General features: G+C 46.4%; 1 protein-coding gene across 3 annotated transcripts in view; it reads left to right on the top strand.

Annotated features, from left to right (window-relative positions):
* LOC144128134 (uncharacterized) overlaps positions 1 to 13,714 on the top strand; it is a 50,834-nt gene extending 37,120 nt beyond the window's left edge. For 2 of the 3 annotated variants that reach the window (XM_077661225.1, XM_077661224.1), the window contains exon 11: positions 13,339 to 13,714. In XM_077661225.1, the coding sequence (XP_077517351.1) occupies positions 13,339 to 13,418 (80 nt within the window). In that variant the 3' untranslated portion in view covers positions 13,419 to 13,714. The remainder of the gene's footprint in view (positions 1 to 13,338) is intronic. The other variant, XM_077661226.1, reaches the window with a different exon arrangement.
* Positions 13,715 to 15,048: the final 1,334 nt, after the last annotated feature.

The following is a 15,048-nucleotide window of genomic DNA, read 5'->3' as shown; positions in this document are numbered from 1 at the left end:
CATCCCTGGGTGTTCTCAACAAAACGTAGCCCACTTAGCCGGTGCACATTGGAGTCACTACACTTTCAGCCCCATGGTGTGCAACAAATACCGTCGCTTTTCTTTGAGAGCCAGAGTAGTAACCTCAGCAGCAGTTTTTAACACGATAGCTTTAAATGTTCTGTGTCGCAGAAAAGTCAGCATCGACGTCGGCGTCATTGGCCGTGAGCGAAAAATGTACGAAAAATCGCCAAGGGAGCTACCTTTGGGGCAGGTGGGCCACCTAGGTCACAAACGTTGTGACGTCACTGTTACAGGTGGCAGTTAAATTATGATTGGTTGCGAGAAGTTGCTCGGGGAGAGCAACCTGGGTCTCACAAGCCCCACCAATATCTGTGTTTTAAGCAGCCACCTGCCACTCATCGGCATGGCCAGGAGTGGCATGTGAGGACTCCCAGCGATCTATGAATGTTTTATAGAGAATGACCAATTCCGCATGTATATTGGCATTAACCCATTAGCACTATTGTTTAAGCTCAAGTGTCCCCTGCAGTTTTTTTTTATTGTCCAGTGCATTAAGAGCGCTTGAATTATTGAGGCCCTTAGCTTTTGCATTCTCTCAAATTTCCACTTGCAAATTTTTGTCGCACAATAAACTCTTAATAGAGCCGCCGCGGTGGCAGAGTGGTTATGGCGCTCGGTTGCTTACCCGAAAGACGCGGGTTCAATCCCAGCCGCGGCAGTCAAATTTCGATGGAGGTGAAATTCTGGAGGCCCGTGTACTGTGCGATGTCAGTGTAATAATAATAATAATAATTGGCTTTGGGGGAAAGGAAATGGCGCAGTATCTGTCTCATATATCAGATACTGCGCCATTGTACGTTAAAGAATCCCAGGTGGTAGAAATTTCCGGAGCCCTTCACTACGGCACCCCTCATAGCCTGAGTCGCTTTGGGACACTAAACGCCCATAAACGATAGACTCTCAATAGGTACCGTTGCCGTATTGGCTTTCTCGTTATGGCGCTCGGCTGCTAACATGAAAGACGCGGGTTCGATGCCATCCGCAGTGGTCGCATTTGGATGCAGGCGAAATTCAAGTGGCCCATGTACTGTGCAATGTCAGTGCACATTAAAGAACCCCAGGTGGTCGAAACTTCTAGAGCCCTTCACTACGGTGTCCTTCATAACCTGAGTCGCTTTGAGATGTTAAACACCTATAAATCAAAATTTTAATAGGTAGTACTGTCTTTGTTAGCACTTATCTCTAGAAGCTTTTATGACAAAATTTGAATTTAGAAATTTTGTAGTCTAGCTTATGAAAATTGCAAAGGAAAAAAGTGATAGCTGTTAGCTTGTGTGGCTTGCAGGACGCACTACGAACTGCCAGTCAAATCTATGCTAGCGCACCGCAATGTCAGTCCCTCGCTGCCGCTCGATGGCTCGCATGAGGTGAGGGCACGGGTGGTTTTCTACAGGTTTTTCCTTTTTGGTAGGCGTGTGCGAATATTCGAAATTTCGAATACAAATCGATTGTTTCATATTCGGTTCATATTCCTATTGGAGAAATGATGTTCGTGAATTTCCGAATATTCGAAAATTCCCTAATACTCAGCAGCGATCGTATACCGTGCCGACTCTCGTAAATTTGATTGTGGCAAAAGCGCAATATTTGGGCAAATTATCTGAATATAGAGTTTAAAGTTCCAGGAAAACAAGGCTCTTTCTTCTCTATCGTTTATCGCATGGACTGATCGCATTCCGATGCCGCTAGGCTTGACCTTGTGCGCAGTTCCTCAAGTGGGCTTTCCCACATACCACACGTGCTGTGAACAAGATGGGGGACGACCCGCTTCTAACAATTGCAACGCGAAAGCGAGTTTATTTTTTTATCCTTCCGTATTATGTTATTTAACTAATGCCCACACCGATGGCATTCGTTCTGTCACCTCAACTCTCCGAGCGTGACCACCGCCATCTTGTTTTGGTCAACTATGCTATGCGGGAAAGCCTACTTGCGGAATTTCGCGTGAGGCTCCCGAAGGGGCGAGTCGAGGTGTCACAACAGGGCAAGCGATCCTGTAAAAATCCCGCCTACTGCATGGTGCACTGTAACCTATGCACCTCTTAAATGGTCGTAACGGCAAGCGTGACAACGTTCGGAGGGCCCCTGTCACTAGGCCAAAAAAATAACCTGGCCGCATTAGTTTTGGTTTCTGAGCTTCGCCACTCACCCGTGGCAATGGCAACTGTCGGCCCACGCATTCGCCAGTAGTCCAATCTCAGCACCGTGCCACTTTCAGGCACTGACTGACGCATCGCTGGCCTTTTTTTTTTTTTTCCTTTTTAGAAGCAGTCTCGCCATTCATACATCAATGTGCATTCTCATCTCGCTTACATTCGCGATGTCTTCCAGCACGGTGAAACTCTTTGCTCGTCATGGGATTACAGGTGTTTGCACAAAAGAGCCATCTCATAAGACTACCGCGTTTTCAGTAGTTTTTTTTTTCTGGGGCCGCCGGGCATTTTATAAATCGACCTTCGAATAACCCGGGCATTTCTGTCGGTTCTTTGAACTCCGAATTAATGAGGTTTTACTAGCCATCATGTTATTTTTGTTTCCAGTCTTGTCATGTTATGGATTTCATTTTGCCTGACCGCATTACAGGTTGGATACTGTTTAGTAGCATACATTTCTACGCGTATCATGTTTTTTTTTATATGGTGCTCAGACAGTCTACTTTTGTTTATTTCAGTTGCAAAGGCCATACACTGTTTTGAAAAAAAAATATGAGCAACAATGTTTGGTTGTTTATCTTTTCTGAATTTATTTTTTGTGCTGACCAGATATTTGATATTCAATTCGATATTTGAAGCCATTTTTTCTTTTAATTGGTTTTTGCCCCGTGGCGCCGTAAGGGAAGGGATAAAGGAGGGAGTGAAAGAAGAAAGGAAGAGGTGCCGTAGTGGAGGTCTCTGGTATAATTTTGACCACCTGGGGATCTTTAACGTGCACTGACATCGCACAGCACATGGGCGCCTTAGCGTTTTTCTTCCATAAAAACGCAGCCGCCGCGGTCGGGTTCGAACCCAGGAACTCAGGATTAGTACTCGAGCGCCCTAACCACTGAGCCACCGCGGCGGGTATTTCATATTCGTATTCGATTCGTATTCGAAAATTTCAATATTCGCACACCCCTACTTTTTAGACATATCTGCTTTGGTTCACGCCGGTTAGCTTGAGCCAGTCAGCGCTGACCGAAGTAGACATGTCTAAAAAGCCGGCACCTGCAGAATGTCACGCCAGGATCCCTTTGCCTCGACAATAATAGCTGGCAGAGCACTAGAGGAGACATGTGAAAAGTAGTGGGAGCCACCTCCATGCATCTCCTTCCCACATGTCCACGAAGGAACCAAGAGAAAAAAATGAACAGGCATAAGTGGCTTTATCACTTTTCAGTCGCCATGAAATGACATGTGGCGCACAAGATTAGCGGGGCTTGCAATAGCAGACAAAGCATGCATGTGTCCGCATCTGCGGCGCATCCGCATCTGCGTCGTTTTCATGGTGACTGATCTCATTCTGCACAATCTTTATGTAGTAGTACAACCCTGGAAATTGGTTCTCTCAAGCCAAAAGGGACATGAGAATTGCAGATGGCCATGGCTGTTCTGATCCAGATCACAGTGCATGTTGCTATTGGTGCCACAGAGTCACTTGATTTTCGTCATGGGGGAAAGGTCACTGAACTGAACGGTCTGGTTTTCAAGCTTCTGTTGGTCTATTTTTCTCCCTTATCGTCACTACTTTGTGACACTGTCTTTGAGGAGGCCTTGTATCGCATGCCATGGCTGGCACATAATCCTTCCTAATGCTAACTTGCAGGGTTTGCTCAGGCTCTTGAAACAATTTGGATCCAGTCTTTAAATTCCTTGAAAAATTTGGATCGGCCTGACCTATCTCTTAAAGACAAGGTCGTTCATATTGCAGTTTTGTGCTTCAGTAACTAATACAAGAGCTTATGATTCATTTTCTGAAATTTGGCTGCCCTGGACGCGCTCTATATTCCAAAAAATGCAATTGAAATTGAGAACGGGAGACTCTTCCCACCGGCAGCGACTGCCATATTGAATGCTATCATGACGTCACCAGGGCATACACGGAGCAACATCATCTGCTCTCGTTGCTGCAATGTGCACAGCGAGGCCTCTTGTCTCCTGTACTTCCACGGGCGATTGAAGTAGCAGTCGTCCTCCATATATGAGCGACTGGTGCCGCAAAAGCGTTAATGTAGTAATGCAGTTATTCGGTATAGCCATAGGGTCCAGTTACACTAGGCTGATGGGACGGCGATCGGCGGTCAGTTGGCTGGTTGGTTTGCAAATGCCATCACTGACGCACTGGTTTGTCAAGCTAGACCGACGGCGCCAGCACGACCAACGAACTCGTATCGCAGTAGTGTAAAGAGTGAACTTGTGGGAACTGGCAGAGTGGGGTGGGGGACTAGTTGGCATGACATCCTATAAACTTAAGAATTTTAAAACTTAATGTATTTGATGCTAGCCATGGCGACATACGCGATGTGCGTGCACCAGCGAAGATGTGCTTTCATTCGGTGCCTGCGCATAGAACCTATCAGCGAGGCAATTGAGCGACACAGGCAGAAAATGCCGCATGACAGTGCCGCTCTTCGCCGTCGCCTGGGCTTGTGCGGCCGAGTGAAAGCTTCATGCCCGGTGAACAGACGGCACGAAAAACTGCGCTTGTGTACCCTATCTGTATCGAAAAAAGCAAAACAAGCGGCTGCATTTCATATCTTCACGCTTTCTTACTAATCAGCGGGGAACTCCTGCCAGATGCTTGAATTTCGGCCGACAGTAGACCACCGGCCCCTTTCATGACGAGGCCTAGCGAGTACGCAGGATTCGGGTGTGCGATTTCGGCGATTGCGAAGAGCGAATTTGCAAGTTTTAGCGCCTGAAAATAGCTGTCGAGCTTAGTTTGGCCACAGTGCCTTCAAAGTGGAGGCTGCCTACATCTCAGGGCGTGAGTACAATAAGGGGGAAGTGCCGATATGTGACCCGGTCTGTATATAGCATATGCAGAAGGCAGCCGGCAGCAGCCGTCGGTGTCGACTGTGGACAACAAATCTGGTTGTTTTTATTGATTCAAGTAATGTCCGAACTTATTTTTAGCTAAAGCGCTATAAAATCACATACCGATGACAAGCAGATACAATTAGCGGGAAGCGCCAGTCCTACGCGAAGCGTTTCCCAAGCAGACGATATAGCATCAACGGCGCTTATTGCAGTGTTATCATAGTGTGTAAATGAGTAAAACTACAATCTGTGGGCAATACTACGTAATATTTAAGGGGGGACACTGGTCTTAAAGCTATTTTTGTTGTTTTTTGACCAATCTTAATAAAAATGCATAGACTTATTCAAATTTTTATGCTGATTTCAAATATGCATTTATTTTAGGTGTAGGCCAATTAGTTTTCAAGATAATTAACAATTAATGCCCATTGTTTGAGGCCCAAATAGCAAAATAATGATTTCATCTAAAATTAATTTTAAGGCATGGTTAGATAGCCAGAATAGTGAATTATGAAATGTTGAGAGCAGATTTTTGATATGTCAATTATTACTCATTTTACAACCTTCTGAATTTCAGTATAAAAAATGTGTGTACCAAGTAATGGTAAATTAACGAAAATAATTATTTTTTTAAGGTAAAATGAAAAAATCTGCTCCCAACATTTCACACAGCATACATTAGGCTTTCCATTGCAACCAAAATTTCAGCTCTATGTGACTTGGTTGCTGAGATATCAAGGCCTCAAGACTGCTAGCAGTCAACCATATGCATTTTGAGAAAAGCCCCAAAAACAAGCAGGGGACAGTTTAATAAATATTTACAAGTGCAGTAATATATTTACAATAGGAAATGGCTAGTAGCCACCAGGAATGTAGTCCTTTTGATTGCCAGTAGTATCCAGGTGCCGCTTCTTGAGCACTCCTTGAATATTTTCCGCAATGGAATGCTTTCGAGCGCACTTTTGCTCTCGGCGCTCATCCTTCTCTCGCATTCTTTTTGCGCTCATAGCATTCGTATTGAGGCCCAGTTCCTGTAATATTGCTGCAGAAGTTCTTTTGCTGCCTGCGTTGAACCGCATTACTGCCTCAGCCACGGCAGCCTCAACAGTAAACAATGATGCGTGGCGCTCTTTGGGTGCCAAGGCCCATATCAAAGAGTGTAGGCTTTCATTACTGTTTTGGGTTTTACCGCTATGGCACCGCTCTAAGAGCTTCCTATCCGACAGTCGCTCATAGACAGGGAGCAATGCTTTAGCAACATGGGGTGGAATGTTGTACCGATGCTTTGGAGCAGATTCGCCTTGGGCTGCTGCCGCATTTTGCTGGCACCAAGAGTCCAGTCCCGATGGTTTGATGCCTCATCAGTAGAGGTAATGTGGTGGTAGGTGGCCATCACAGCCTTCTGCGTAGCCTCTACATCCCCATTATGGGATTTTAAAGCCCAGGCATAATAGGAGCTTAACTTTGTTATGAGGCTGCCTGTCAGTTTGCCTTTTCCTCCAAGGTTTTCGGCACCTTTGTGTTTGAACAACAAAGTCCGCAATGCTGTTCCCATACGTTTCTGCACGTGGTTTATGCAGTCTTCTTTTTTTACTTTGATGTATCCATACACATCTGCCTCTTGCACAGCTAGAAAAGCCCGACTATCACCGTCCGAAAGCATTGTGGTATAGCGAAGGCCACACTTCTTCAACGACCTTTCAAAAAGAATAAGGGCTGCCTCAACTTCCATCTCTCCAGCCTTTTTTTCTGAGTTTTTTTTGGCATAGGTGCCCAGCCCTCCAGGACTGGTATGATGGGTCACCTTTTGGGCCTCGCTCGCAGCCGGCACAGAAGTTGCACAATACAACATAGTCCAGCACAAGCCCGGTAAACAGTTCGATGACGGTTCCCACACCAATGTGGGATGTGTGGCCGCGTGTCATCCAAGTGCCGTCGTATGATACTGCAATATTGCCGGGGTTCCCAAGGTCCAATTCATTATAAAGTTCTCGAACCAACCGCGCACACTCTTGTGCAACTTCTTCGGCTGCACGAGCTGCTGCAGGTGTCAACTTTTTTTTCACATAGTCTTGCCACGTTTTATTGTGGAGACCGCGGTGCGAAACGTTCAGCGATGAAAAAATGTCATTTAGAGCTGTCTGCTGGTTACCAGTGCTCTGCATTCCACGAGCAGCGAGCACATTCACCACAAAAGGGTTGATCTTCTGATCGCCACGTACCCGCGGCGAACTCCATGTAGACGATGCGTCTCCACAGCTCGCACATGAAGAGAAAGTTTAACGGCAAGGCCGTATTCTCGCTCATCTTTTACGAAGCTCAAGTCATTGCCGCCACACGTTTTACACTTCACAAGTTTCAACAAACTGTTGAGCGATTCCAAACAAACGATCGTGAAGCTTGCCTCGTCGAGCAGACAGTCCGACGTGCTGCCGTCACGTAAACAACGAGACTTCCGCTCCGTTGCTGGAGTTGAGGCGAGTTCTCGCAGTTTTTGTTCAGTCTTCATCTTATTTTGGAGCACATCTGAGGGCTCCAGCATCACTGTATCACGGCGGATGCGGGCGCTGCCGCTTACAGCTTCCCGTGCTGCGGAGCGCGTTAGGCCTACCTGCGCGGCCTCGCCGACACGATCGTTCAGCGCAGGAGTTTCATCATTGTCAGGGCGCACAGCAGGGCGTCTCTTGAGGTTATCGACCAGTGACTTCTTCCTTTTCTTGCCGAATTTATGCCTTGAGTGCACCTTGCGCGCTGAACCAGGCATCGCTGCGCGTTTCTTGCACTGCACGGTCCGGCACAAAGAGTCGCGCCTCCCCGCGGCTCGGGCGCGTCAAGCAGACGCTGCCAGCCCGCTCCACCAATCGGATGACGACCTGCTGTCACAAGATCCGCGGCAGCCAATAGAATTTTGAATACTACCTTTTCTTTTTTGCTATTTTCTCGGCAACCAATGGGCGAACGGAAGTCGTAGTGGCGGGAAATTGAAGGCGAAAGGCGGCTTTTTCAAATGAGACCAAGATGGCTGAGGTGCCGCGCATGAAACGGGAGCTACGCTTTGCGAAATACTGCTGTTTCGGCGCCGATTTCAGCTCAAATTCGGGCGACATGGATTATATAAATTGGTATTGTGAGTAAAATACTGACCTTAGAGGCGAGAAATTTAACAGAGAGGTAGATAAATGATTGCTGATTTCGAAAATAACATTTTCTAAAAACTGATTTTTTCGAGATTTTTCGGCCCGAAAGACCCGTGTCCCCCCTTAAGGTAAGGAGAGCCCACATTCCGTTTTGTGAGCTATGTAAACAGCGCAAGTGCGGGGCTGCAGTTGTCATCGTCGCATTCCTAGGCCACAATGCGCACGCACAGTAAACGCTAAATGATGTACTATTATTTTCAAGCACTCATTTAGGCGGTGGCGACTATTTATCGGTGCGGGCAGTGAAAGCATTCGAGTCGCGTTGTGTTTTGCAAGCGGCTTGGTTCCTGCAAAAGGGTTCTACGAGCCGAAGGGAATGTATGTTCGACTTACAAATGCACACATGCAGCGGGGAAGTCATCTCATTCGGCACTTTTCTCTGCACCTTTCATGCCTCAAGGTTACTCTAGAGCCACCTTGTGATAATTTGAGTTTAATTATCGAGCCGATGAATAGCGGACAAGAAATTGGTAGCCAGCTACAAAACGCCGCAGCTTTCACGGCGCACATCAGCGAAGGCATGCCATGGCACGTGCCACTTTTCACATACGGGAGCACTTGACTGCTCAAAAGAAACCACACTCATAACATAATAACATGTTTATGAGCATAAATAATGAAGCAGGGGTCCATCGATTTCTGTTTCCTCAACAATCAAAAAAGGGGTGCCACGAGCAAGACCGCTTTCTTAAGGATCACTCAGGTCGCGTACTAAGCTAATGGCTTCCAACAAGAAAACACTGATATTGCATTTTATTTCGATAAGCTAAAAAAAAGAAAACTTCTCGAGCAACCGCCGTCTACGGTGGGCATGCAAGCACCTCAACAGCGCGCAGCAGACGCGGGGCGGGTATGCCCGTCTGACGTCAGCGATCAGAGGTTGCCAGACCAGCAAGCAGTTCGCAAAAGAAACGAAAAAAATTCGTTTTAAAAATATTTACCGCACAGAATCAACTGAAACTGGGGGAATTTTAATTTAACAAGTTGAGAATTAAATGCGATAAGCAGGGTATGCATGAAAATAGGCTGTCATGACCCCTTTAAGAGCAAATTTCTACAGTGACAAAGAGTGAAAATATGAGTGTGAATGTATGAATTTCACAAAAATTATGTCATTTGCGAGGTGTATTTTACAGGTTTTGCCTTTGAGTTTGTTGAAGCCACCCAACCCCTCTTCTATATTTGTTTTCCCGTGGTGGTTGCTACCGCCTCGTGTGGGAACTTTCCCGAAACCTTGATTCAGTCCGGACCAGTGGCACTGTTCAATGCAAAGTAGCTTTCTCACCTCCATTTTGTCTCGTGTTTTACACCATGCAGTACATGCTATAACTCCATGCCGTGTGAAAAGCGCAGGTTCTAGCCTGCCTAGTTTGAATTAGCTGTTTTGAGAAAAGTGCGTATTCTTCCCAAAGAGCACTTACTGTTGCTACTGGGCCTGTGTGACTATTCCATAATTTCGAATATTTGATCAAATAGTAAAGTATTCGATTCAAACTGATTGTTTGGTATTCGTTCGGAGCAAATAACCTTTCTGGAACTCTTGCTTAGTGCTCCGGGATCGCAATGTGGCGCACACCCAACCAAAGCCCCGACTCCGAGCCGAGTGCCTGTGCTCCTTGCATATGTCGTAGGCGGTCTGCGCGTGCTCACGGCAGCGCGAGCAGGCGAAAGCGCTACCTGTGGTGTGCACGCGCAGTAACTGGCACGGTGGCGTGCATCAATAGAGAGAGGTAGTGTAACGCGATTCGTTTCTGCACGCGTTGATTGGTCCCAACGCCTGGCGCCTAGCAGCGACCTCAGGCGGTGTGCGCGTCTGCGCAGTGGCTCCCCATTGAAGTGGATCGTGCTAAGCTAAATTTCTCTAATCGAAGTACGCGCGGTTCTTTTGATTTCCACGAAATGAGTTTGAGCCGACTGCAGATGCCGCGGCAGCTCTTCCCAGTGTGAAATTCGCAAATAAAGCGTGATGGCGCGAGCATGAGAAGAAGCAAGCACAATGCACATTGTGATGGTGTACCTTTCCGATACCTGACGTGCCGTGGTGCTGGGCGCACGGTGCATGCGTACGCCTAGCAGGTGTTCATGGAGTTGTCACTTAAAAGCGCTAGCTGTGCAACGACACAATCGCGATTAATACCCCTGTCACACGGCGAGTTTCAATGGCCATCGAGTCGAGGATCTTCGACATTCTCTATCGCCATCGAACTCGACGGAGTTGTGTCGCTGCTAAACGGCAAATCTCAATGGCCATTGAAATGGTTCTCGTGTCTTACGCCAAGCTTGTGTGGTGCCACAATCACTACTTTGGATTTTGCAAAAATAACAAAAATATTTGATAAATGTATACTAAATGCTGAAATACACGCATACGCACAAGTCGTTCAAAACCCTTTTAATTGCACGTACGCGACAGACAGATGCAGACAGTGCTGTAGCCACTCTAATACAAGACGAGCCAAAACCAAGCCAGTCCAGCTGTGTCGGAGCGCTGCTTCGTCAGGCTTAAGACCTCGGAAATCGCCTTGATATCTGAAAAACGAGCTATTTGTCTCTTGAAACTTTATGTGAGGGTAAGAATGGGCAAATTGAAGGCGAATACAACAGCTTAGAACACGATATTGCTTTGAGGGATCAGCGACGAAGCTGTTATCGCTGTGAAGCGGGCGGGCAGGGCGCCGCCATGTTGTCAACGCTAAGTACGCAAGCAGCGCAAAGACCGCAACGCAAAATTAATGCGCTTAAAACCAGTCTGATACAATTTTAAAATAATTGTTCAGACTGCTTGCATTAAATTTTAGGCGAATAATGTTTGTTCATGCTTTTGTACCGTGAATGTGTCGTGTACGAAAGTGCGCTTGGCGCCGCTCGAAGCAACGCTAGCAACCTTGGGCAGCGCTCGAAGGCCCTCGAAATCTCGATGGAGTTCCGTGCTGCTCCGTTGACTCGATAGGCTATTGACTCGATGGCCATTGAAACTGCCCGTGTAGCAGCGCTCGATCGCCTTTTAGTTGATAGGCTATCGGTTCGAGGGCCTTTGAAATGCCCGTGTGACAGGGGTATTAGACTAGCACTTGGGGTCTCATAGATACGTTTCAGACCCCACGAACACATCGGCTCACACATGTAGGCCAACTCCCGAATTTTCAATGGCCACTTTTGCTGGGCTGACAGAGCTTCAATGAGTGTGATAAAGTTCAGTGCATTCTTTCTTTTCTTCATGTAATTGCCTTGTGTGTTCGAAAAGTACAAAATTTTGAAAATACGTAATGTGCCATTCAACCTTTTTTTTTTTTTTGCTAAAAGTATTCAAAATATTTGCTTCGAAATTATTCGAAGAAAGTTACTGTATATTCAATTTGAATTCAGTTTGAAGCACAAAACCACTATTCACACATGCCTAGTTGCTACAATGATTAAATCAGTCCAGAAGGGCAACCTGAAAAGCTCCAAGTACATCAAGCGCATCACCAGACCATATGCATGTAGCAGCAGCAGCAGAAGCACGACAGAAAGTTCCATGCGCACTGAAAACTAACTGTTTGGAATGCCTGCACATGAGCATAAAGACGGTGCAAGAGCTGTTCTGAGCGTAATAGAAAAATGGCTTCAACATTACGAACCAAATTCATATGGAACACATGACAGAACTAAGTTATGCTTCTTAGCGAACCAACTGCAGTGCAGTCATAATCCATAGTGGCCTCCTCAGTGTGCTAATATCTGTGAAATTGAAGGCTTCCGTGTATCTTGAGTGTCAAGAGTATGGTCGGTTCTTCAGAAAATGAAAGGAAAAAAAACAGCAAAACTCTTAGGCGATCCTTGGTAAATCGTTTTAATGCGTTTGCCGCCAAACATTCGTTATATCCAACGTTGGCACACTAAAGTTCTTTACCTCCAAGGTGGTACACTTAGGTTCGTTATATCCGAGGTCAACACACCAAGTCCATTACATCCAAGCTCCAGGCACGGAAGGTCATTATATCTGAAGTGGCATGCATTGGTTCGTTGTATCCCAGGTTAATGCACGAAAATTTGTTATCTCTGAGGTGCCATACTAAGGCTCATTATATCCGCAGTATACTGAGTTCATTCGTAGCCTTTTCGCTGGCTGCTAACAGATGGCAGTTGCCATTTCCGCTTGCACAGACCCTTCTAATGCCAACACATAAAAATAAGCAGCTAGCAAGCTGTAAAGTTGAAAATGAAGGGTACTGCAGCTAAGGGTCAACAATTTGCGCAACAATATAAACCTGTGGAAACTATTTACCTTAGCTGTAGGCTCTTAAGGATACTGAGGTTAAAAATAACAACTGTGCCCATAAAAAGGAAATGAGTGGCAAGCTCTCAAAGTCCCCTAGTCTAAACAATCTCTAGTCGATGTGTTCGAATAAACCTTTTTTTTTTTTTGCCCTTCTTGATCACTGCTTCATTTTGCCCTTGAATTTTAGGTTAAATTTTGTGTGCAAACCCTGCCCTGTGCAAAAAAATTTCTTCTGACCTCTGGATTAACTTTTGCTTTCTTTTTCTTTTGCCACGTGCTCATATATGTACTCATGGCAGCTGCCATGGAGAGGCAGCAGTGGTTAAAAGATGATCACCTGCACCTGACTCCACCATTACGGCGCTGTAATGGTGGATACCCCCAGGGATCTATGAATGTAAAGTAGAGGAGGACCATCTGCATATAGGGCAATTAACCCATTAAGCTATGGCATTACACCCTTAAGGCAGAGCTTAAGCGTCTCCTCCAATTCTGCCACCTGCCATTCATGCCAGGTTGCAGCTGGTTTTTCCGTGGACCAGCCTTGGCAGGTGGCAGGGTTCTCCCCATAGCAGCCACCTTCTGGCCTCACCCTCCTCTCTGTGGCAGGTGGTACATCCATGTACCACCCATGTCACCTGCCAGATGGCAGGTAGCAAAGTGCGACACCGACGGTGGGTGTGAGGACATGGGGCTATTATGCTATCACGTAACATTAGCAAGTGTTTGGTTGATGTGAACATGTTTTATTATGAAAGCCTGTGATATATCAGGCTCTTTTGCCTGCCCCCTCTCCTTGCAGGTTTCAGTGTGACCCCCTTGAACTTGAGGTCTGTGGTGGGCGGGTATTCCATCAAGGAGAGGCTTGGCTGGAGGAGTTGAAGACTGCCACGTGGCACCTAAACAGTGCTGTAAAGTTGACCTTCAATTCATGCCATCATGCAGGGTGCCACTTTTTTATCAACTTCGATTTTACTGCAACCCGTAGAAAGCTGGGCTTGCTCAGGGATGCCAAAAGCTGCTGCAAGCTCCACTTCCAGAATTGCAACATTCCTTGCCTTTGAAGCCTTGTCAGATTGAAGACAAGAAACATGACTAGCCATTGTGATGGGAAACAGGCAGCTGCTTTGTGTCTCGAAATAAATGGTGCAATTTTTCCTTGAGATTTAAATACTAAAGCACTTTGCTTTCAGTTCTTGAGGATCTTTTGTAGATCCTTCCTTGGGTTTTAACTGTTCTTCCATGTTATTCACAGAGCAAGTGCCAGCATGCTCAGTGCTATTTCTTTTTGGTATCACCAGAGTGCAGATCAGCTGAAGGCAGCAAATTTTTTAAAGCCAAAGAAAGCACCAGGAATTGTAGTATATAAGCAATTTTTGCTGTTTTATTGGAAAGTGTAAGCTGAGAGAGAAGACATATCCTAATGCAAAAGTCATTGCCCTCATGAGTTTAAAATTCTTTTTACCAGTGTCAGCGTCTTTTCGAGTGCTAGTTATTCAATGTGTGTTGCAAAGCTGGACAGCTTGTAGTGTGTTCAGATAGTCCAAGCAATGAAAAACCCAAGCACTATGTCCAAATCTTAGAAGCAGAAAGAGCAGGGCAAACAACAGGTTATTCACGTTTTGCGGCGCAAGGATGATTTTCAACAGTCTGTACAGCCGAGAGGCAGTCCCTCTATTTTATGCTTCCCATAGCAGAGCATGTTAGACACTGCAAGAATTATGTAAAGATTTGAATAAAAAGTTATGGCTCTTGCAGATAGTTATTTGGCAAACAAATTCATTTTTGAAACGAATGCTCCACTGCGCCATGTTTTGCCAACATCGACTGCCGCCGCATGACCTTAAACCGGAGGTGTGGCCGGACGTCATACCATGATTCGCCGCAGCTGTAGCCGCTGCGCCCCCGCTGTCACTGCGCATCGCCAGCTGTGGTCACATGACTAATCTTGTGACTCACCGTTTGCCTAATAAGGAGACGAAGCAGCTGCTCACGTTCATTTTCACCATGGCGGAGAGCGTTGCGGGCAGTGCGGTTGTAACGCCTGCGACAGCCGTGCGCTTTAAACAGCAGGCCGAGTCTGTGCACCCTGCAGATGTGGCTCGGCAGGCTGCGGTGTTGAAGAGAAAGTGAGAAGCGAGTCTCGCCAGAGTAGCAGCCGAAAGAGAGGAAGAGCGTGAGCAATGACTCTCTAAGCGGCGGTTGTAAGCCAGGGAAAGGCGATAGGGGAAGGTACTGGCAGAAGCTGCTAACTGCCAATGCTTTCGCTCTGACTAGGTTTATAAAAATTAAACCACAGCAATTTTTAAAACGAAAGTTTTACTACTCCCCTCCGTAGCTTTTTCGCCATGTGCACGCGTTTGACATTGGTCCACATGTCAGCTATGATGTCACTCAGCTGGCGCCGAAACCGAGCGCTTGCCTCAGTTTCTGTAGGTCGTCAGCGTTCATTGTCATTGGCGTTGACAACGTTCTAGACCCTAGACTCCCCTGGGCCAGTGGAAGCCTCATT

This window comes from Amblyomma americanum, chromosome 4, assembly GCF_052857255.1.
Source record: "Amblyomma americanum isolate KBUSLIRL-KWMA chromosome 4, ASM5285725v1, whole genome shotgun sequence".
Classification (NCBI taxonomy): domain Eukaryota; kingdom Metazoa; phylum Arthropoda; class Arachnida; order Ixodida; family Ixodidae; genus Amblyomma; species Amblyomma americanum.
Note: the sequence above shows the minus strand (reverse complement) of the source record. Positions and strands in the feature narration are given on the sequence as shown.